This window comes from Polistes dominula, unplaced genomic scaffold (assembly GCF_049000335.1).
Source record: "Polistes dominula isolate Pdom_NZ unplaced genomic scaffold, Pdom_raw_medaka contig_24, whole genome shotgun sequence".
Classification (NCBI taxonomy): domain Eukaryota; kingdom Metazoa; phylum Arthropoda; class Insecta; order Hymenoptera; family Vespidae; genus Polistes; species Polistes dominula.
Genome location: NW_028301150.1, coordinates 3,578,661 through 3,602,523, shown reverse-complemented (window position 1 = coordinate 3,602,523; position 23,863 = coordinate 3,578,661). Strand labels below are relative to the sequence as shown.

The window sequence follows — 23,863 nt, the reverse complement described above, 5'->3', positions numbered from 1 at the left end:
ATCATTACTAAAATGCTATTATTAAAGAATTTCTTTAATACTATAATGGACATACGACGAATATTAAAATATTACGTATATACATAATATATAAATGCAATCATTCCATTAAAAATAAAAATTTCATATTTTCATTGAAAAATAAACAATTTAATCTTTTTTATTACACAGTTCCTCTTGATTCTTTCATATATCATTTCCAAGTATATATTTTTCAAAAAAAAGAAAGAAACTAATTATTCTCGTAGCAATTGGAAAAAAGATTAAAAAAAAAAAAAAACAAAAAAGGGGAAAGAAGAAAAGATCGAAGCTAGTTAAACGAAACGATTTCATTCGAATCGAAGAAGTAGAAGTCGAAAATGCGGTTTTTCCACGTAAAACTGCAAAAGAAGAAAATTTCGAAGTTTATCCTATAACCCTTTTGAATGTGAGAAAGAGAGAAAGAGAAAGAGAAAGAGCAATCCTCAGTACGTTGGAGTAAAGACAAAGTCTTTCCAGTCGGAACAACATTCAACCTCATGGCATCGTTCAAGCTCACCAATGGAAGCTTTCCAACCCTTTCTACCTTCCAACGGCATCAAGAAAGCAGGAAGCAACCCCTTATTTAGGTTAGTTCGTTCGATGCAACGGTTTTCTGGTACTGCCATTAGAGAGTACACAAGACTCCGGTAGCTTCCTTCTTTTTTTTTCTTCTTCTTCATCGTTTTACCCTTATTTCTTCCCATCCTTTTCTTTTTCTTTCTTTACTTCTCTTTAAACGACACCTTGGAACGTGTAGTACGTTCCTGCTGGAGGTTACCCGAATAAGAGAGAGATAGAGAGAGAGAGAGAGAGAGAGAGAGAGAGAAGGAAAGGGTTGAGGAACAGTTGAGTCACGCCTTAGTGCATTTCCCAAGCTTTTAACGAGGCTCTCGTAAAAGACCAGACGACAGGTAACGTCGAAGACCTTAAGCTACCGTGTAGCTATGGATACGAAATGTGTGAGTATGTGTATATATATATATATATGTGTATGTGTATGTGAGAAATATGTTGGATAAGGGTTAGATGATATGCTACTGTTGGTTGAAATGAACGAACAGCCGTAACATCGTCGTGTCTTCGTCGTTTGAAAAATGAATCATCGTCTTCCGATCCTTTATTTTTTTTTCTTTTTTTTTTTCTTCTTGTTAGCAGCTTTTCGCTTTTTCTCATATCTTCTGATATTGTATAAAGGATCGTATAAAAAGAACCTGAGGATTTGATATCCGAGAAGCTGCAAGAAGATATCTACGTTTTGTTGGTGAGTTTCTTTATAAGGAACCGAGATCGTGTTCAATGTTTATGATGTCGCTTATAGTTCAGTGTTAACCCCTCTAATGTCTTCTCCCTATTGTCAATTTTCTATTCATATTTTTTCCTCTTTTTTTTTTTGTATTCAAAAATATTTTTTCCTACATCATTTTTAAAGGTGGATTTTTCTATTGTATTATATACTTTATTGAATGATGATGATGATGAATAGTTTTATTAATAAGATAATGATTAAATAATAATTGGGATGAAAGAAAAATGAAAATGAAATTAAATAATAAATTAATTATGATAAGTAAGCGTTATGAAAATAGTAAGATATTAATTGATACCATATATTTTCTATTATAACTTGCCAAACTATCAATTCTCCATGGACCATGTCGATTGTCAAATTGTCGCGCGTTATTAATTGGCTCGGCAAGTTCCGTTCAGGGGAAGAGAACGAATTAGGATTGTGGATTAACCTGGAAGCTAGGGATCTACTAATGCTGGGGATCAAGGGATTTCGGTAATTCGGAATTCTGATTCTGGCTACTTACCACAACTACATGCTACTTTTCTTTTCTTTCATAGTTTCTAAATCCTTCTAATATGTTTTTTATACTTTTCTGTCTGATTTCATTGATAATTTGATATATTAGAGTGATCATTATTTTGGATTAATATTTTACGTCCACTAATTTAATTGAACCCAATTATGTATAAATAGAATATGTGTAAGCCGGTTAAAAAAAAATTGAGTCATTGATGCCATTTATTGAAGAAACACTTGCACTATTTTGCAAATAATTCATTATATCAATATAAGTTAATATTTATGTTTACAATTCATTAAAAGATGAAGTGTTTTCTTAGCATCGCAATAATAAATGAAATGCAGAATAGTTCACACACACACATACACAGAAAAACAATGAAAAATTAACTGATACTTGATACTTGATCTGGTAATGCATAATGCAATTTGTAATAAAATAAACAAAATCACTGTATATACATACAGTATTGATTACGATAATATACACAAAATAATTATTATTAAAATCAGAACTTATTTTATTGAATATTTATTGAATATCTTCTCTTTCAATTTTCATCTTTTTTATTTGCATTTTTAAGAAAATCCATTTTCCATGATCGTCGAGCTCGATTTTCTTTGGATCGAAGTATCACAATGCCAATTTCGGAAATAACTTTCTCGAGCATGAACGTAGAGTCCTGTCCTGTCTACGAAATAACGGATCGTCTTGAAGCTCAAAAAAGAAAAGAGGGAAATGGAGGAAGGATGGTAAGAAAAAGGATGATATCTTATAAGAAAAGAAGTAAGAAGAAGACAAAGGAAAAGAAGACAGAGATCCCTTTTGTTTATTGTGAAAAGATTTATGCTTGGAAATAACGAGACGTGGTGGGGGTGAGAGGAACCTAATGAAATATAGACACGCATAGATTAACAAATTATTCTCACGATATAATAATGCATCGATTATAAACAATTGTTGCATGAACGTGCGTCTTTAAACCTTTGGGTACCAACACATTTATATGAAAATTACTTTGAAATATTATAATAATTAAAATTAAGTTTAAATATATTATAATAATTAATTATAATAATATAAAAATTACGCGTTACTTTGAAATAAACTAGAATGAATTAGTTAAATTTCAGTTTCAATGACGTATTAGAACGTCATATGTGTCTTTGCCCAAACAAATGCATGACGTATTGATACGTCAAATGTAGCCAAAGGTTTAATCGAGGGACAACTTGTCACAATATAATTACTTTTTTTTCTGTAATTTTTAAATCTATTTTTTTTTTTAATTATTTATCGTTTAAAAAAGAATGAAAGAAATTGATTCAAAGTGATATATCATTGAACTTATCTACCGTAAATCAAACCAGTGAATCATATGCTTTAAATCCTTTTTGATCAGACACCGAATCTCACTTTCAAGAAAGTGCACGTCCATGTGATGCCTAAGTATACTTTGAGGATCGAATATCGTCCTTTTGTTTACTTGACTATCGGACCACGAGAATGTTCCCTGTCTAGGATATTTTCCCTTAACCTTCTCCGTTTCTCTGCTTTTCTCTTCTCCGATATCATGTTTTACACCTCATAGTAAGGCATTTCATATGATTTTCAATGAAAAGTATGAACCTACTTTCATTTAGTTGTTTTATTTTATAAAATTAAGTGTCAAAATACATTCTCTTGCAGATATTATTTTCAAACGTAGATTATTTATCAGAAAAATTTATTTATGATTTAATTGTACAATTAAATGATTATACAAGTGTTTTATGTTATTTGAGATATTAGAGATAGAAGATATTTGAGATAAAATAGGGTGAAACAATCAGGAAAAAAAAGATTTTCCTGTGTGTTTCGAAACGTATTTCACAAAATACAATATTTTCGTAATACTTTATCGAAAAAAATCTTGTTCACCCTTGGTTATTTCACCCAACTAGAAATATACCTCAATAAATAAAATAGCTTAGGTTAACTCTGACAAAAATGCCTATCGAGAAGTGATATCGATTATAAATCGAATAGAAAAAAAAAAGAAAAAGAAAAAGAAAGAAAGAAAAAAAGAAAAAGAGGGAAAATTCGCAGGAGTATTACAAAGAACCCTTGTCCTACTTTCCTTCGGAATAAACGTGCCGTGGCTGGACGGATTATTCGTAGAGAAGAGGTACGAACGAACGAACGAACCAACGAACGAACGAACGAACGAATGAAAGAATGAACGAGAGATAAAAAGAAGAAAACAGATAGATAGATAGATAGATATATACTATAGATAGAAAAAGAGAGAGAATCGGTTGGTGCTGTTTCAACTGGTAGAATCTCAGAGAGAGAGAGAGAGAGAGAGAAAGAGGAAGGAAAATTCGAACGATGAAGGATTCACCATAAAATCCTAGAGAAGATCGTTCGCGCTCTCTTATTCGTGAGAGTATGATCGTAGGTGGATCGACCGTTACGAGATTCGATCTAAACGCCTTTCGGTCGTACTATATTTTAGCTTTTCTAACCTTCCAGCTATGGTAGTAGCTGGGTGTCCGGAAAAGAGATCCTTTTATGTTCGCGGAATAGTTAGAACTATCAGGAAATTTCGTCTGACTCTTGAACAGTCCTCCTGTTTTTATCTCTACTTCTTCTTATTCTTATTCTTCCTATTATGCTAGAGGTATACTTGTGCATGATTCACCGTGAAGATTCCTGATTCTCTTTCTCTTTCTTACTATCTTTATCTTTGATACTCTCTTCTTAGCATCTGACCTACTTTACACAAACTATATTCCGATTCACTTCTTTTACTTTTTCTTCTTCTTCTTCTCCTTCTTCTTTTTCGATTGTTACAGTGTTCTCTCTCTCTCTCTCTCTCTCTTTACATCTTGGACGATTCCTTTACTTATAGCTTTACCTTGCCTTTTTCGTCTTATTAGATGCTTACTTTATCCACCACCCCCCCTTTTTTAGCCTGCCTCTCCTTATCCTTCTTTCTACCCGTTCAGTCGATATTACCCATACTCTTTTCAATGACCTACCTCCCACCTTCAACTAGCCCTACCTTTTCCATCTCTACTCGATCTTACTCTTTCTCTTTCTTTCTCATTACGCGTTTATGCTTGTTCCTTTCTTTTCTGTCCTATCTCTCCAATTTCCGTAAAGAGATTCAATGAATTTTCAAACGGAGCTTTTGCTCGATATTGCGCCTGCTGTGTTGGAACGCCGTTTGCAATAACACCGTAAGATCGAACTCGTTTTATGAAAGAAAACGGAGAACGCAAGTACTACCCTAGCCGCGTGTTCGCCATTATTCGAACATTTCAATGACGAAATTTGAAGACTTTTTTTTATTCTCTTTTTAAGCAGATAATAATATGAATGGATGGTAGACAAAATAATATATAAAATTATTTTAATATTTGGCATGCGGATATACTTCGCCGTCAAGTTACGCGTGCAGCTTGCGTTTTTTCGTGAATTGCGCGAGAGTTTGATAAAAACTTTCTTGTATCTTATTTCTTGCGTGTTTGTCGAATTGTACACTACATGTGCATTGAAAAATGCACAATTCATCATATACATAGTTAAAAACTTTGTCCATTTCACTGTGTTGCAATTATACGTTACCCGCTATCCACCATAAATCTATTAAATACGTATTTTTAAGTAACCCGCGTTATAGTGACAGACTGCGAAAAACGTAAAAATACGTTGCCCGCATGCCAATTTGTGAAATGTGATAATGGAATTTAATTTTTCGATTTATTTCTTTCTTTGCTTTCAATGAATGAAATCGATCGATAGTATCGAACATAGTTCAATTTTTATTTATTTTTTTTTCTCTCGTAAAAAGAGAGAAGATCTTCGAACACCAATAGGAGTGAAGAAAACCATGGAAGAAAACCATACTTGGTAGTAACCGAAAACATGGCTTGTTAGTTTCTTCGCTCGGTGGAAGATGTAATTGAGCGTCGAAGAGTAGGAAATGAGAAATCGAAAATACGATCGTGTCTTCCTTGGACGGTGACACGCAAGAGTGCTCACAAGTATGGGAAAAGGAATAAGGGCGAGGGGAAAGGAATTGAAGGAAAAGGATGGCTTTGGATTGATCGTTCGAGTTCTTGACTTGACTGCTAGGGAATTTTCAATTTCCTGACAATTATACGACTTATTGTTTCACCTTCACCTTTCCACCACCTTTTCTTTGGAACTGACTGACGTTGAAATTCGATATTCGATATATATATATAAGCATATAAATGTAGAAATGTATTACATAATATATAAGAAATATGTAATACCTACATTTACAAGGTACATTCCAACGAAATCAGAACTTAATTTAATGGTAGAAATGTCTCTTGAATCTTAGATATAATCATAAAGTCGACTCCATTAATTCTTCAGTAAATCATTAGTTAGAGATACTTAAAATTTATTCATTTTTAATGAATTCAAGTCTGTTAAGCTTAAAACTTTGTGATTAAATTTTAGTATATTAAATAAGTGAATATATGAAGAATATAAATGTTACTTATATATATATATTTAACGATACAAATTTACAATTAATTCGAAATAATGAAATTCTCATAGGAAACTTATGGTTTTAGAAAAATATAAATTTTCTCTGGTTCTTTTCTTCATTAGGATATTCATCGATAGAATTCTATGTTTGTTTTTTTATCTTCCTTAGTCAAACCTCGATCCCCTCCCATTCGTCATGATGAATCAGGCAGATCTCTCTCTCTCTCTCTCTTTCTTTCTCTCTCTCCGTCGATGAATTTAGTTTGCTATTCATGAGGAAATACCGAGCGAGGATATACGCGTCGTTGACGCAAACATGAAAGACACGTTTTCGGCTAGGCGCGTATATACGTACGTGAGATGAGCGAATATTTGATCGTGGTTGTATGCTCGTTGGCCTCGACATGAATTCGAGCGGGTTTGTGGAAAATCGAGTAGTTCTAAATATAAAAAAAAAAGAGAGAGAAAATGAGATAGAAAAAAAAATAAGAGATGAAAGAAAAATGATTATAACGTACCAAATGTTGGTATTATATTGGTTTCATCGGAATATATGGAATGTTTTTAAGCAAAACATTATATCGACTGTTTCACGTTTTGCCATTAATTTCGCGAAATATTAGTATCGGTATTAATACTCTCGGCTAAATTTTCAACTAATATGGAAGAATAAAAAATAAAAGTAGGTCAGACGATTATAATTTTATTTTTATCGTTAATAAACGATGATGAATTCAATTTATATAGAAAATAATGTAACAGTGGTTGGTACACAATTTAAATAAAAAAAAGGAACAATATTTATAGCTAGCATATTTATAATAAATAATTTATAGTTATTCATAACATATTTATAATTAATATTTATAATTAATTATCTACCGTAGAAAATGTTATTACATTTTTATAACAATATTTTATATATATTTATTAATATTATTTTTCTTTCTCTTTTTTTTTGTTTTTTTTTTGAATTTTTCATTTATAGGTTACATCAAATATTTATTTCATCTTAACGATATTTCATCTCATTCTCTCTTTTCCTAATCTTTTCTTGGCTAAATTGTTGAGTTATTCTGTAGCTCGTTTTTGCACATCTCTCCCTCTTTTTCTCGTAATAAAGTTTCCTTTGCTTTACGACCATCTTACAGGAGTAATTTCTTCGATGCGTTGGTCTTTGCGTTTAAGCTCCGTTGCTTTTACCTGTCTTACTCTCTTATCATTCTTATGGATCTTTAAATTATCTCATAAGAGTATTAAGTGAAATAACAAGATCATAAATATGTACATTGAATGATCAAACGACATGAAATGTCGTTTTATGTTCAAACGTATCGCATGAAAATCATTTGATTATCAATAAATTGTATACTTAATGTGATCATTAATTAAATTACAAAAATAATAATAAAAATTTGAGTGTTACGTGAACATTTCATTATCTTCAATGATTTCTCTTGTTGTTTTTCTTTTTCTGTTCGTATCGAATTCCATATTCCAAGAAAATCTTGTGGAAAATGTAAAAATTCAATTGGATATTCAACAAGGATCGTTGCATTTGACTTTCTTCTTCTTTTCTTTCGATAGTTTCTGAGTTGTCGACCAACGTGACCAAGTAGACGTATTCAATTGTAAACGGTTTTGGAAAGAAATTTTTGAAAAATAATAAGAGAGCGAGAGAGCATTGAAAAATAAGTTAAGAAAGGAATCGATTTTATGTATAGCGTTTTATACCACGAATAAGCTTTGTACGTTAGCAATGTACACATATATGTATATAGATGTAGATCGGAGGGGTTGGGAATATTTGAAGAAATAAGGTTGGTCACGCGTTTAAAATTGGACATGAAGTACGTAAGCAGAATTGGATTTGTTAAGGAAAATCCGACGAATCCGGCATATTCTTGAAAATAAAAATAATGTACTAGCTAACGTTGTAACGATAAGCGTGCAACGTGAGCGTGTTAAAGGTTGAATTGTTATATCAAGATTAAACGAATTACTTCGTCTGCAAAAGAAATAATCGTGATAATAAAATCACTTAATTTGTGTTTAAAGTCACGAAATGAGAATTAATGAAATTTTAATTATTTTTCAAATTTATCCTATTAAAAAAAAAATAAAAAAATAGAATTTCATAACTTCTCTCTTTTATGAAAATAAAATTTTCATTATTTTTTACATTTTATAATTCTCTTTTAAAAATTTTAATCATTTTGTCTGGAAAAGTCTGATTAGTAATATCTATTACATTTCATTCGATGTATGTTATCTCGTGATAAGAAAAAAGAATTATATTATCTTATTAAAAAAGTCATTTACATTAGAACAGTAACGAAGATAGATATACGTACACAGTTGAAGAAACTTAGAAATAAACGAACGAGATTATACGATGGCAGAAGAATATATATGTCGATGTTCTTTCTCATGCTTAGGTATAGTAATGTAGAAGGAAACTGCAATAGAAAATCGTTTCTCGATCCTCTCTTCTTTCGTCTTTCGATCGAGTGTGTCCATTTCTACTCCGCTTTCCTATCACGTTGATAGCTTGCTTGCGTGTGACGCCTAACAATGGCGTAAAAGAGAGGGGAAAAAAGAAAGAATGAAAGAGAGAGAGAGAGAAAGAGAGAGTTGGAAAAAGGAAAGAATCGCGAGGTTGGACTTGGAAAGACGAGTAGTTGACCGTCTAGTAAGATAGCGAAGTCAGCTTAGACGTTGTACATACAGACGAAGTACTAGTGAGGGTTTAGAAAGAGAGAGAGAGAGAGAGAGAGAGAGAGAGAGAGAGAGAGGAAGAATACAATAGAGAATTAATGAAGAGCAAGGTAGCATACCGAAGAGATACTCGTGAGACTTGTTAGGACTTTCGACAAGTCGAGGAGTCAATTTGGTCCATTGGATTTTCGAATGGTTACAGGAAGAAGGAAAGAAAGAAAGAAAGATATATAGATAGATGGATAGACAGATAGATAAGTAGAAAAAGTAACGAGAGAAAGAAACTAACTGGTTGATATTGAAGAAAAAGAAAGGTAATTTCTTTGGTCTTAATGCAAATATTAAATTAAGCTTCGGATCGGTATTTATCTCGTCACGTACTTTCCATTCGATTACGATACAAGTTACATCTCCATACTCTTTTAACTATCCCCTTTTTCTATCTATCTATCTTTCTTTCTTTTTTTTTCTCTCTCTCATTATTTTTTTTTGTCCCTTTTTCTTTGCTCGTTCTCAGCTACCTTATATTTTTATCTCCTTTCTTTTTTCTTTCGAAGTTCTTTAATATTCGGTACAACAGTTTCGTTTCCAGTAAGATATATAATTTGGCAAACCTTTTCTCGGTTTCGTTTTAAAGTCATTTATAAAATGAACCACAATTATCCTAGAACGAAACGAACGATGAATAACGATGAATACTCTCACAAAGTCGTAACTTCACCGTTCGAAGACTTTGGAAGATTTCGTGGAAATATAATTATAACAATGAATCTCGTACTAATTAGAGCAAGAGAGCTTCTTACGTTATATTTTAAGGCTACGATTGATTCCAGAGAAATCTTTCATTTTATTACTGTTATTATATCTACCTAGACGTCGACGACGAGAGAGACGTTTTTTTTTTTATTTCAATCTTTTAACTAAATTTCTTTTAACATTCTTATTATCATTATATTAAATGAAACGTAAATATAGTTGTACAATTTAACTGGAAATTCACTAACGTTAAAATATCTTTATGAAATTTTCCATTCCTTTTTTTTTTTTTTATAATAATAACTTGTTTCTAACTTATTTACTTTAATTTCTTCTTTCTTCCTAGAAAAACATTAGCATAAATAATTTTTTTTTCTCGAGATAAGTAAAACAAAAAAGAAAAAAAAACATAAGAAAATATTCTCGCGAGTGTTGCTCGGCAAATTTTCTAACTGTATTTATATTTTTCATTTTTTTCTCCTCTATCTTTGTGTTACCCTTTCTTTCTCTTTTTTTCTTATTACTATTACACGAAAAATATGTTCAGTATTTTATGCGCAAAGAGAAATATCAGATCGTTGGTACGTCGATGTCGGTCGCTGCACTTCAATGGTACGAACGTTCTTTGGAGCTCTGCACATGTCGTGACCTTTCCAACGGCCCAGCTACGGACACACACGCACACATACTCACATACACACACACACACACACACACACACACACACACACACACACACACATATATATATATATATATATATATATATATATATATATATACATGAACAAAGAGATAAGCTATAGATATAGGTATTCGTTCACACAAATATACAAACATATACATGCTCGCACACACATACATCGATATATCTTTATCGTGTTAACGTCAGGTCGCTTGGATAACAAATAAAGAGAAGCAGCTAACGTATTTTATCGTCGGCACCGATGCCGTATTGGAGCCACGCAAAACGGGGTATGAGAAAGAAAAAAAGAAAGAAAGGAAAAAAAGATAGAGAAAAAGTGTCGTTGGAAAATCGAGAAAAAGATGAATGAGAGAGGAAAGAAGAGAAAGAGAGAAAGAAAGAGATATAAAAACTCTCGAAAGACTTTGCAAGCTTGCTTACCACCCGTGTTGGTCACGTAGGTGACCATTAAGTGACGTCACGAGTTTATCGTTATTTAAACTGAAATCTTTAACTATATATATATTTTTCTATATATATAGATATAGATACTAATGGATTAGGCTCAAGTTGCTTTTGGAGTTGAAGAAAGTTGTACCGTCTAAAATTTCACAAGTAAAACGAAACTCCGAGAAACCGTCCTTTACGTGCTCATTATAGGCTTCCACAGTGCTACAAAGGATTCCGTCGTCTTCTTATGTAACAACAGCCCTACCTTCGTCGTTCCATGGATTCCAGAACAGTAAGAGTGAGAAAGAAAAAGTGTGGGTATTTTTGCTCTTGTACATATAAAGATATATATGTATGTCTATGTGTGGGTGCATATATATGTGTGAGTGTGAGAGAGATGTAAACGAGAACACCCGACACACTTTGATCTCTTTCTTTTTCCCCCCCCCTTTCGTAGAATTGAGTACGAGTACTTTGAATTCGTTTGCAAGCTCCGATCGCAAATTTCACGTAGGTACCTAATTCGTTTGTTCATCGTTCCCTTTTTTTTTGTCTTTGTATTATTCTATTCATGATTGTACGCTGTAAAAAAAAAAATTGATATAAAACGATCGATTGGAATAATTTAAAATTGCAAAAATAATATATCAAAGAAAAATCTTCCATATTCATAATATTATTCTTTCGTTTTTGCGGTATATAAATTCATATTATTTATTAATTTTTCATTCATTAAGATCATAATGGTACGATTAAAAAAGAATTTTTCTTTTTTCCATAGTGTACATGGTATAAAATTTGTTTAATAAAAAATCGTTAAACCGTTAAAATTAATACATTATTTTGTATTTTATATTGTTTATGTTCAACGATTTACTCACATTTCAATTTTTCACGTATTCATACACGTGCCACGAATTCAATCCTAACACGGAAGAAGAGCCTCGAACGATTACACCACCTTTTAATGGTCACGCTCTACTTGTAATTATTGACGAAAAGTTTCATCCGCAGTCTGGAAACGAAGGATCCTTTTTGTTTTAGCCAGGTTTATTCTTTCGATTTTCATGCCTGTCACGTCGCTCAGCCTTCGAGGCAACGAGTATAGCCCCAATACGGCTTTTAATTCTGTATTTGGTGCATCCATTCGAAGTGTTAGGAGAGTATAATCGGTAAACTTTAACGAATTTTTATTAATGGATCTCTTCCTACAAATTTATAGTAACTAAATTTTCGAATTCATTCTTATTTTCAAACCCTTTTCCTCTTTAATGATTTATTTTTAAGGCAAACATATCTGTTTAGAATTTTTAATACATAATTGTAATATTATTTGATAATTTCTTTTAAATACTTTCGTCATACAAAGTGTGAGAATGCAAAACAAAAGCTTGAATTATATTTTTATACATTTAAAAAATTTTTTATTGTCATAAATATATATTTTTTTTTGTATTATGTTAACAATTTAAAAATATTTTTCTATAGAATTTTCTAACGTGTTCATACAATTTAATTAAGTATGATTAAAAAACAGTTTTGGAAGATAACATTTCGTCAAGTTACTTTTGTTAGATATCATTGCCATGCACGTATAGAAACCTGTTAAAACACTTTAAATACTTGTTGAACGTAGCTCGACAAAGTCAATTTTGAAAGGAAGAGAATTCATCCGATTTAGACTCGTCAATTTCACTCGAATGAATTTTCATAAGATTAAAGAAAGTATTATATTTCTACATATTTTGAAATCCAATTATTTGTATTCAAAGAAAAATGATATGTTGTGATTTTTTTTTTTTTTTTAAAGAGATTTTAGTTGAAAGAGTTCTACTATTGGTTTTATCATTGAACACTAAAATAGGATTAGATACACTCGAGTGAAATGGACGAGTCGAAGAAAGAGTCCATTTTCTCGATTTATGTATGCGTTAAGGGAAACAAGCTTATCGAAGATGAAACTCCTTTTGCGTATTTTCCTTCTTAAAGGGCACTCAAGACCGTAAAGTGTTCGGTTATCCGCATGTGAATCGACTTTTCTTTTCTTCTTCTTCTTCTTCTTTTTCTTATTTTCTTGCTATTTCTTGTCATTTCTTTCTATCTTTTTTGCTATTTCTTTCTATCTCTATCTACATTCATCTATATTTCTCTGTTTCCGTCCACGTGCTCCTTTCAACGTTTGTATCCACAATCGATACGCGAGATATCGTTCTATTAGAAAAGACGACGAAAATATTATTTCAATATTGCAAAATCAAAATTATTTGCGAACGATATTTATCTATCAATTTCTCAATGATGATATTAAAATAAAATCTCTGATAATTTGAATAATTAAAATTTCCATTGTTAGTTAGCAAATTGAACGAAATAATGAAATATGATTTTTCATTAAATTTTAACGAAGAATCGACTCGATTTTATATTTTTCATATTGAATAAACTAATAAAAAAAAGAAGATAATATTCTAGAATCACAGATATCTAACTATACACGAGAGATAAGTATAATATTGTATTCTTTTTTTGTTTGTTTTATTTTTCTTCTTGTTTTTCACGTGTATGAAATATGATTTAACTTTGAGATTAAGATAGGTCTTGAGAAATCGCTTTTTATCGGCTGAAATTTGGTATCTTGTTTCGTGTCAGGTAAGAGATTTATCGTTGTCGTAAATGTCATGTATGTGCTTAAGACAAATTCGAGATAACTGTAAGACACAAGATAGTGTAGCAACTATAATACCAGTTTCGATCATATTTTGCAATACTTGTTAGTATCTGTTCATCTATTTGAATTTAAATGACTGTTAAAAAAGCGTCCTACGCTATATCACAAATTTTAACTTTATAAAATTGAAACGAGTGAAACAACTGAAAAAAATCAATGAAACATTTGCTATGAATTTTTATATTTTCATGAAATAACAATTTTGTAATTAATCATATCATATTTTTATACGTGTATGTATGTATAAAATATTACAAGAGAATTTGTAACATAGTGAAACATGAAAAACGTTATATAATATGTACATACGTACAACTTTTGTAATTTTAACATTTCAGTAAAAAAACTACGCACACGGCACGTATCCGTGCGTTTTTTTCATCATTTATTCATTACCTGTTTTTACTCGAAACATGAAAACAAGGAAAGAGAGAGAGAGAGAGATGGAGAATATAAAGTCTTTTTCTCTTTCAAGCGTGTGGTAACATGCGGCAATAATTGTTCAAGATCCACAACGGACAAACATTATATATTGAAAGCACCTGTACCTTCGTTCGATGGTATTGTCGAGTAGCAAAGGGGTTGGAATCGAAAGTCGAGGGGTTTGGAAAGGGACCGAGTGCACTTTCGCGATGATGCACCCCCTATGGTTTCGCTCGAGACAGCCGGTCGTCCTCCCTTGCTCCATTGTGTCGCTTAAAATATTGACACTCGATATTTTGCAGAGCGTTCGGTGTTACCACGAGAAAAAAGTAGAGTTAGGTGAACGAGAGAGAGAGAGAGAGAGAGAGAGAGAGAGAAAGAGAAAAAATATACAGGAAGATGAACATTTACATGTAGACGCTTCTCATAATGGACATGTCACCCCGACTTCACCTTCCCTTTTTCTTTTTTCTTCTATTTCTTTCTGTCTTTTCTGCTTTTTTCTTCTTTTTTTTTTTTTATACACTTTCCTTTCTCTCTTTCTCTCTTTCTCGTTCTCTTCCATCTTTCTCCTTTTTTCTCCAACGTCGATTATAATTTCTCTTTCGTAACTTCCCGCACTACGTTTCTCTTCCCTTCGTAATCCGTGTGCTTTGCTTGCGTCATTTCAAAGAATGGATTTTCCTCTCTCACGTCGTTCTTATTTCAGTCAAAAAGGTACACGAAGGGTTACGAATGAGAGAGTATGTGATATTAATCCTTTGAGTAGTGAGTTTTCATAATACCTTTGAGGCCGAACTTGTCGAAATACACACCGTAACGTAGATGAGTCTTTCCTTCTTTTTTTATTTCTTCTAACAATTGTTTCTTTTGTTAGTAGTCAATATGTGGATTTGTAGATATATTCACAGGTAGGTAGAGAAACTAACTTTAAGAAAATGACATTGAACTATGGGAGTGATATTAATAATATTATGATATACATATATATGTATATTTGAAGCAAGCGAATAAGTAAATAGTAATCTGTCAAAATAGTATGATTAAACATACATTAACGGCAGTACTACTGCTTCTGCGCAAAATTTCAAATTTATGTGTAGATATACGTACACGTTCCTACTGCAGCAAGCCGGTTAAAGGTATGACGTAAATGTACGTTCTGCTGCTCAAGGGGTTAATTATTGCAGGAGGATGTTCTACCCTTGCAATACTATACGACCAGTGTGATGCGAGCAATTCTAATTATTATTTTATACGTGTTTGAGATGTTTGACAAATTTCTAATTGGAAACAATAGAAGCTGTCTTCTCTTACGTTTATCTTCTTAGTATCATGTAATACGAGTGAATAAAATCTTAAAATAATTCAAACGATAAACAAGACTATGAAAATATTCTTTAAAAAAGTTTCAAACAAATAATATGACTCAAATATACGTCACACGTACCTTTTACGAGCATATCTATATAACTACCTCCGGTACTAAGTTACTACTACCCACCGACTGTAAAACTCACCGTTTTGTTGCCCAAGTTTTTTACACGACAATTGAGGTACGTCGTCTTTCCTAGAAGCGCCGTCACGTTCTTGGAGGCCGACTTGTCGAAATACGGGCCAGGACGTGATAAGTCTTCTAAACTGTTTTGCTGGTAGCTGCTATCGCCACCGTTTTTCCCACTACTACCATGCAACATACTCTGACAATGAACACCTGCAACAGTATTGGGGAGAAACAAAAAAAAAAGGTACAATTAGTTTAGTTGAACAAATGATCATCGTTTGTTTTAAATTTATCTATTCGAGTTATTTTTACATTATTTATTTTTATAATATTCACAAATATAAATAACGAATGAATAAAGGGAAGAGTGAAAGAAAGAGAGAGAGAGAGAGAGAGAGAGAGAGATAGATAGAGATAGTAAATGGGACAAAAAATTTGACGGTAAACCGTAATAGTTGGTATCTCATTTCACTGAACGTCATAGGAGAATGGAATACACACTGCGCGCTGTTCACATTTCGGAAATGTCCGAGACTCGAGGGTAGAAAAATATTTGAAAAATTTTCGATTCGAAAGCTTTTACGTGTCGGTGAACGATCCAACGATTACCGAGCGAACGAGCGAATGCGATCGCAAATTAGCACGAGAGTCCCGCGGGGGTGTTTTATGAAAGAGAAAAACAAGAAACGAGAGACGAATGACGAAGAGATATGCAATTGCGAAAAGTTGCGAACGTTGTACCGTGAATTACATAACATAACAGTTCGCGAGTTGGATGCGATGGGGTATACAAGATATTTGTTTTCTATATACAATTTGCAAAAAAGAAAAAGGATCTCTCTTGGTGTTTCTCCTCGGTGTTGTGTATCTATACTTGTTTATTCTTCTTTCTTTCTTTCATTATTTTTTACATTTTCTCTCTCTCTCTCTCTCTCTCTCTTTCTTTTTCTTTTTTTTTTGTTTAAGTGGAAAATTGTATTTCTCTCTTCGTTTCTCTTCGAAATAGAGCACGGAACACGAAAGTTTAACGACGAAGTCCGAAGAAGTATCGTCGAGTAGAAAAGTAAAATAAAAAAGGAAAAGAAAATAACACCCCACCTGCCCCTTAACCACCCCCTCCCTTCTTAAAAAAAAAGAAGAAGAAGAAGAAACTGGTTGGTTTAAGGGAGGATCGGGCGACCAAATGTTTGCGAGGGAAGAAACGACGACGACGACGACGACGACAAATGCGAGGGGTCGGGAGAATAAAAGTAAAAAATAGAAAAAATGAGAGAAAGAAACGGGAGGTGAAAGGAAAATGAAAGAACTAGTTCGATTGAAATAAAGCTCGAGTGAACAATTAGAATGTAATCAATGAAATGTGGATTGTGAATTGACTATGCGTGCACTGCATATGTTTCCATTTATATATTACGTATGTTTTGGTAAAAAATAGAAGCAAGAGAAGAAAAAGAAGAAGAAGAGGAGGAGGAGGAAGAGGAGGAAAAAGAAAGGGGTATGCGATAATTTCAACGAGCCTTTTGTGCTTTGTTTATTCGTCGGCTATACTTGCGTGTGAGTGTACGATGTATTATACTCTCTCTTTCTCTCTTTCTCTTTCATTCGTTTGTCAAAGATAGGCTGCTGGTCTGTATACTTGCTTTAATAGTAAGAAAAGGAGTAGTTTCTTAATAAGAAAGTCCGCATAGTTAAGGAAAAAAGACGACGGTATCATTGCGACTTTATAGAGACATTTTCTTTCTTATTATCACGATGATTTGCCAGAGCTCGAAACAGCGGCCGGAATAACGTTTTACTGTTGGCACAAAAGAGGCAACACGCGACTCCCTGCACTTGGTATATATATATATAAAATGCACTTTTTTTTATATAACAAAAGTAGAAAACGAGAAATAGAGTGATGGGGGTGGGAAGGTGGGAGTGAGGTTCAGTTAGTAGGAACATTCGTGTATATGAGTGTGTGTATGTACATTCGATTAAAATGTCACTCAAGTAGCCCGGAGCTTCGTAGTCCAGGTGATAAATGTCCATGTTTTTATCCTCGTTTTATCCTCTATCTTTCTCTCTTTCTCTTTCTCTTTCTCTCTCTCTCTCTCTCTCTTACCCTCACTCGCTTCATTGACGGATCTCTTCCGTTACGGCAAAGTTTCAGAGAGTATAGCCAGTTGCCGAAGCGAGAGTCTGTATCCCCGTATAACTTTCATAGGGGAGTGAAGAGGAAGGGTTAGCTAAAAGGAAGAAACTTCGTTCTTGCAGATATTCTGCACAATCGCGTAGTATTATGTATCGTTTTAACGCTGGAGATTGCCTCCCAGCCCAGTGACACGTCGACCACCACCACCCCCAGAGAGTTTATATAGAGAGCGAAACTCGGTTACATCGATGTCGGAATTAACGTCATACTGACTTATGATATATTACCTTCTCTTTCCATCTTTCTCTTTCTCTCTCTCTCTCTTTCTCCCACTCCTGTTTTTTCTCTGTATATTTCTTTTTCTTTCTAGGCTTTATAAAACTATCTTTAAATATCATTTCGTTTCACACTTGACACTTGAAAACTAAAAACTCTTAATTAATGATAAAGTGATCTTTAAAATATAAAATTGGCATATAAATCAAACATTAAAAAATGTGAAAAACAAAACAAAATATCAAGATAATATTTTATTATAATTGTTAAATATTTCATGAATATTACGAATTTGTGTATTTTATTTATTATATAAGAAATAATATACTTAATAAAATTATAAGAAGAAAAAGAAATCATGTAAGGAAAAGTACGATCGTTTGCTTAAATATAGCTAAACAGTTTGCCTAAATTCTCATCTCCTAGAACGATTTGCTTCCCCAAGACGTCCTCTGAAAACCCTTTTCCATTTGTTCCTTTATTCGCGGAAATTTCCTTACCACTTTTCCGCCATATCGTTGGAGCTTTTCGAGCCTTAAGCTTTGTTACTTTACCGCGATAGTCGACGATGACGTTTTTCGTAGTTTTCTTGCTACACCACCTATAGGATTTTATCGTTGCATTTTCGCAAAATGTTCTTGACTTTAATTCGCTTTGCTACTCGTTTAATGTTCCCTTATAATACGTACGTTCTATTTCTATATATATATATATATATCCTAAAAACTTTATATTCCTAACGTTTCAATGTTTTCTAATTTGCTTTTTATTTTTTATTTATTTGTTTTTTTCTATGTTTTTTTTCCTTTTTTTTTAAATGCGAAACATGAACTTGTATTTATTAGAAACAATAACGTATATTGCAAAATTAATTGAATTGAGAATTGAACGGGGCAAATGGATGAATAAGATCTCGATGGAAATTTTTAATTACACTCTTTGTTTTTCTTTTTGTTTTCTTTTTTTATTTTTTTCACTCGAATAACGATGAAAAATAATAATTAACCAACTCACTTTTTGTTTCCATATATATTCCAATTATTCCTAACAAATTTTGCGAACAATGTAAATGTATCCCTGTTGATGAATATAAAAGTATCTAATTAACAAAGATCACACATTTATATGAGAATACTAATAACAATAATTATAATAATAATATTAATAAAAAAGTCGTGAACTATCGAAAGATATGAGGGAGGACATTGGTCCTAAGAGTGTCCGATCGATCGAACATTTTCACGAAAAATACGATTGCATTTTCTTTGCTTTTCTACCACTTCAAACCATCCTTTTCACCGGACAACTTTAGATCTTTTAAAGCTATTTTCTATTCAGATCACAACGGAAGGACGAAGAGTGATAAGAAGGCACGACCTTACGAAAGGGTTTGCACGTGGACGTCTCGATGGACCGACTAGTCGTTTGAAAGCATCCAGCCGAGGAGAATCTCTCCTAAATTTTCAGACTTTACGCTTAGCGAGTCGAAGCCACCTCGTAAAATATCTACGACGAATGGTTCAAGGTGGAAGAAAAAAAGGAAGGAAGGAAGGAAGGAAGGAAGAGGGTTAAGAAAAGAAAGAAAAAACACTACGAACGAAAGAGAGAGAAAGTGAGTCTATGATGAAGGGTGAATTACTACATGGAAAAGAAGAGATTAGATAGAAGAAGATAGAAAATGGTTATCTTTCAATCTCTCTCTCTCTCTCTCTCTCTCTCTCTCCCTTCTTTCTCTCTCCAGCGTACTATCACTCGGAAAGAGTAGGAGGAGACAGGACTCTTGCCTGTTTTAAAATTCAAATTCACAACTTTTGCTTAAACGTCTCTGAGGTACAGTTACTTCCCTTTCTCTCTTTCTCTTTTACAAAGTATGTGTATGTGTGTGTGTATGTGCGTGTGTCTATCTGTCTGTCTGTCTGTCTCTCTCTTTCTCTTACCTTCGAAGTAAATCTTGTAGGAAGTGTGTAAAAACGGGACTCTACAAGAGCGTGGAAAAGGCTGGTCGAAGAGAAATGAAAGAGAGAGATTGAGAAGTAGGAAAAGGAAAAGGAAAAGAGAAGAAGAGAGGAAGAGAGAGAGAGAGAGAGAAATTCGACTGCATGAAACTTTGGATCAGCCCCAATCTCCGATAAGTAAATTGGTCGGGGCATTAGTAGTCTCTGGCGCGTTGCAATTCCGGTGGCTCGCTCTGCACCGGCTACCCAGATTATGTTACAATGTTAGACGACAAAGTTTACCCATTATTAGAGAGTCTCTCTATTTGCGACCGAGAGTACTAAATGAGTCATCGATTTTAATGCTCTCTTTCTGGGATTCCTACTCTTCTGCATCGCGTTCTTTCTTTTAGATAATTAAAAAAAATTGTATTATCGACGATTGAAAGTCCGATGGATTTTTGAAACTTTTTTTTTCTTGTTTTTTTTTTTTATTTTTTTTTTTATTTTCATTTGGAAAAATAAAAAAATAGAAAATATTTTCCAATCTTTGAGAGAAAATCGTTTAACGTTATTGTTATTTGGAACGTACGTTCAATAATTATTTTTTGTCATAGAGAAAAAAATATTAATTTTCTTTTTTTTTTTGCGTCAGGTACATTTTAACAATGGATGGAAAGAAAAAAAAACGAGAAGAGGAAAAAGGAATCGAAGCAAGTTTTGGTTCTTTTTAAAAGTTGCAAACGCTTGAAAGTAATAAGGAAAGAATCTGAAATAAAAGAGAGATCCTAGTGAGATCGTATTTTCTATGAAGAATTAAATTGTTGGTTCGCCTGATGCGATTCACGCAAAAAGAGAAAAAATAAAAGTTCGGTAAAATTGATCGTTGATTACGTTTCAGTTTTGTTAGAAAATAAATATAATATTTTTATTTTTATTTTAGAAATATTCCCTTTTTACAAAGACCATCTCAACTATCATCAATATTTTTTTTTATCATACAAGTGATTTTTTTTACATGTTAACTTTTACAAAATCGTTCATTTAATTCTCTGCTATCGTTGAAATTGTACAAACGAGATTACTTTACTTACTTTTTCTTTTCACCTTTCACCCTGGTAAAAAGAAAAAAAGAAAGAATCAAGTAATTTTCTTTCAGAAAGAATATTACAGTACAATAGTTGAAATTTCAATAAAAGTTACAATGGAAAATCTATTAAATATATATATATATTTTTTTTCTTTTACTTCTATTTATTCAGTTAATATTTTTCATTTAAAATAAAAATGCTCAATAAATTTGAATATATACATATATAATACTGACAGTTTTCATATTAATCAGTGTAATACTTTAATATAAATATTGACTATTTATTTAAAATACTGACTAAAAATGTTAACAAATCCAATCTAATAAATAACATTAATTTGGATAACAATGAAAAATGAAGTCTCTTTGAAATATTAAATATATTTGATCGAGTTATTATTAATATATAAATATTGATTAAATAATATGCACCAATCAAGAATAATTAATGAAATTCTGATATTGATAATATTATACAAAGTACATGTAAATTATTTTATTTTAAATTTGAACACTCAGATTCGGAATTTGGAAGATTTTTAAAAGTAGAAAAGAACAATGAGATAAAGATGGAAGACAGGGAAGATAGGCTAACATTTAGAGTCGGTTTCGTCGATAAATAAGCTCGACCGTTGGCTATCATATTTCTTTGTCGTGTCATTCGGCCGCTATCTGTCGCGTCGAACAGAAACGGTCAGATTATTTATGATCCTCTACGCACGATTTATTAAGGAATCGATTTGCCATACTTTTCGGTTGGATTAATTTTTATATTCGATCGATGCGAAGCTGTGTTACTACTACTACTACTACTATTACGTCGTCTTTGTTAACTAACTTTTTCTTCTTTTTTATTCTATCATTTTTCGTAGAAAACTTTTACGATCGGATATAGATTCTCAACGTACTATAAAAATATAATAACGAAAGTAACGTGAAAAGAGAGAGAGGAGAGGAGAGAGGAGGAAGAGGGAATTGTTACGATAAGAAGTATCTGTTCGTTTATAAAAAATATTATCCAAAGTTGAAATATACGATGTAAGAAAAAAGTGCTAGAATGAAATGCTTCTACTATTTTTTTTTTTTAATTTATCTTGTAAGTTATTGTTGAAGAAATTTGTTAAACGAGTCAATTATAAACGTCAGCAGCCTTGCAAAAAACTAATAAATTATCATGGAACGTGACACTCACATTGGTAAAAAAAATTCCTCTTCTCACCTTTCCAATATTAATTTATTATTTGAGAAAGGGTACGAAGAGAGAAAGAGAAATTCTATATCTTTTTGAAAAACTTATACGATTGTTTCGAATAACATTTATTAATTAATAAATGAGATCCAATCGCGATGCTTTCTCGTTTACAGTCTATAACTGATATTATTAATTATTTATTTCTACGTAGTACATATTTGAAGGAAAACTTATGTCTCAGATAATATAATGACATATTTTTTGAATTATTCTTTTAATGAATTTCAAACGTTCCCTGATCATTTTCATTGAAAATAGATACCTACCTATGTATATTATAATAAGCTGACGTTACAAAAATACAATATACCTACTTAATGAAAAATTTCGAATAAAATGGAAATTCAGTATGTCCGATTAAATTTTCATCGTATACGTATAAGGGTGTTCAAGTATAGATCTATAATAATATAAAATAATGTTACGAGAATGAGAGACAATGTACGCGTTTTCAAAGTGTCATTAACCTAATGAGTACTCATAAATATTACGATTAAAATTGAATATTACTCTTAACTTTTAGATAATAATCTCTCGTTATCGTTTGGAGATAATTTTCTCTATTAATAATAACAATTCAAAAATTGTCAAAGACACACGATCAATATATGAACATCATTATATTAGATAAACATATTCGGTTTCCTTTGGTTTCGTGTTTTCTTTGTCTTTCTCTGCTTATTATTAGAAAACAAAATATCTTCAAACGTTTTATCACTATTCTTACGTTATCATTTTCATTCCTTTCAACAAAACTGGGATAAATTGGCGAAATGACATTTACAATGGAAATTTAATTTAGGTCGATTTCACGTTATGGAAAGCATAGGGAAGGATTCTTATTTAACTTATACCACTCGCTTAGCAAATTCATTATTTACCTTATTTTTTTGTTTTTTTTTTTTTTTTTAGTAAGGATTGTGTAAACGCAAAGTACGGAAAGTTAAGCGTATTCTGCGCGAGGGAATTATTATTATACCTACCGACATACTGGGGAGGACGTAATTCATGGTTAATTTATGCTGTATTTTATAGCGCAAGGTTTACAAAAGATAATATTCGCACACGGGTAGGAAGATAACGTACCTATCTTTACCGAGAAATAATAATGTTAACGAAGATTCATTCAGAAGGAAAGATATATAACTAAACGATTAAGTAATAATTAAAAACTTTGAACCAACATAATAATGATAAAGTTCAAATAACTTTGACATTTTAAACTTGACAACTTTTTTTAATGTTATTTTACAAAATAAAAGTAATTCATTATAATAAAAAATTGAAAAAGTTTATAAGGTGAAATTATTAATGATTATGAAATATGTTCGTTAAAGAGAACAGAGGGAGATAAGAAGTACTAAAAATGATGATAAGCAAATCATTGTCATATTTAAGTTAAAGGTATATGATACGTATTATATGTATGATAAATCAAATGATATTTGTGTAATAATATTTTTTGAAATTTCGTGCTTAAATTCGGTGCATGATAAGTCAAAATAGACATATTTAAATAACGATATATAAGATAACAGTTTGATTTTAATTAGACGTTTGAAGAGA

At 31.9% G+C, this 23,863-nt stretch overlaps 1 protein-coding gene and 1 long non-coding RNA gene across 7 annotated transcripts in view; one reads left to right on the top strand and one right to left on the bottom strand.

Annotated features, from left to right (window-relative positions):
• The window catches only part of LOC107065572 (zwei Ig domain protein zig-8), a 285,070-nt gene that overhangs the window by 100,296 nt on the left and 160,911 nt on the right, over positions 1–23,863 (bottom strand). For all 6 annotated transcript variants that reach the window (XM_089177770.1, XM_089177774.1, XM_089177773.1 and 3 more), the window contains one exon: positions 15,625–15,818. In XM_089177770.1, coding sequence (XP_089033896.1) covers positions 15,625–15,818 — 194 coding nt within the window. The remainder of the gene's footprint in view (positions 1–15,624; positions 15,819–23,863) is intronic.
• LOC149030797 (uncharacterized) lies at positions 8,573–21,121 on the top strand. The gene is made up of 3 exons (XR_016178363.1): positions 8,573–9,376; positions 19,357–19,848; positions 20,608–21,121. It is a non-coding gene; the product is annotated as an uncharacterized LOC149030797 (long non-coding RNA).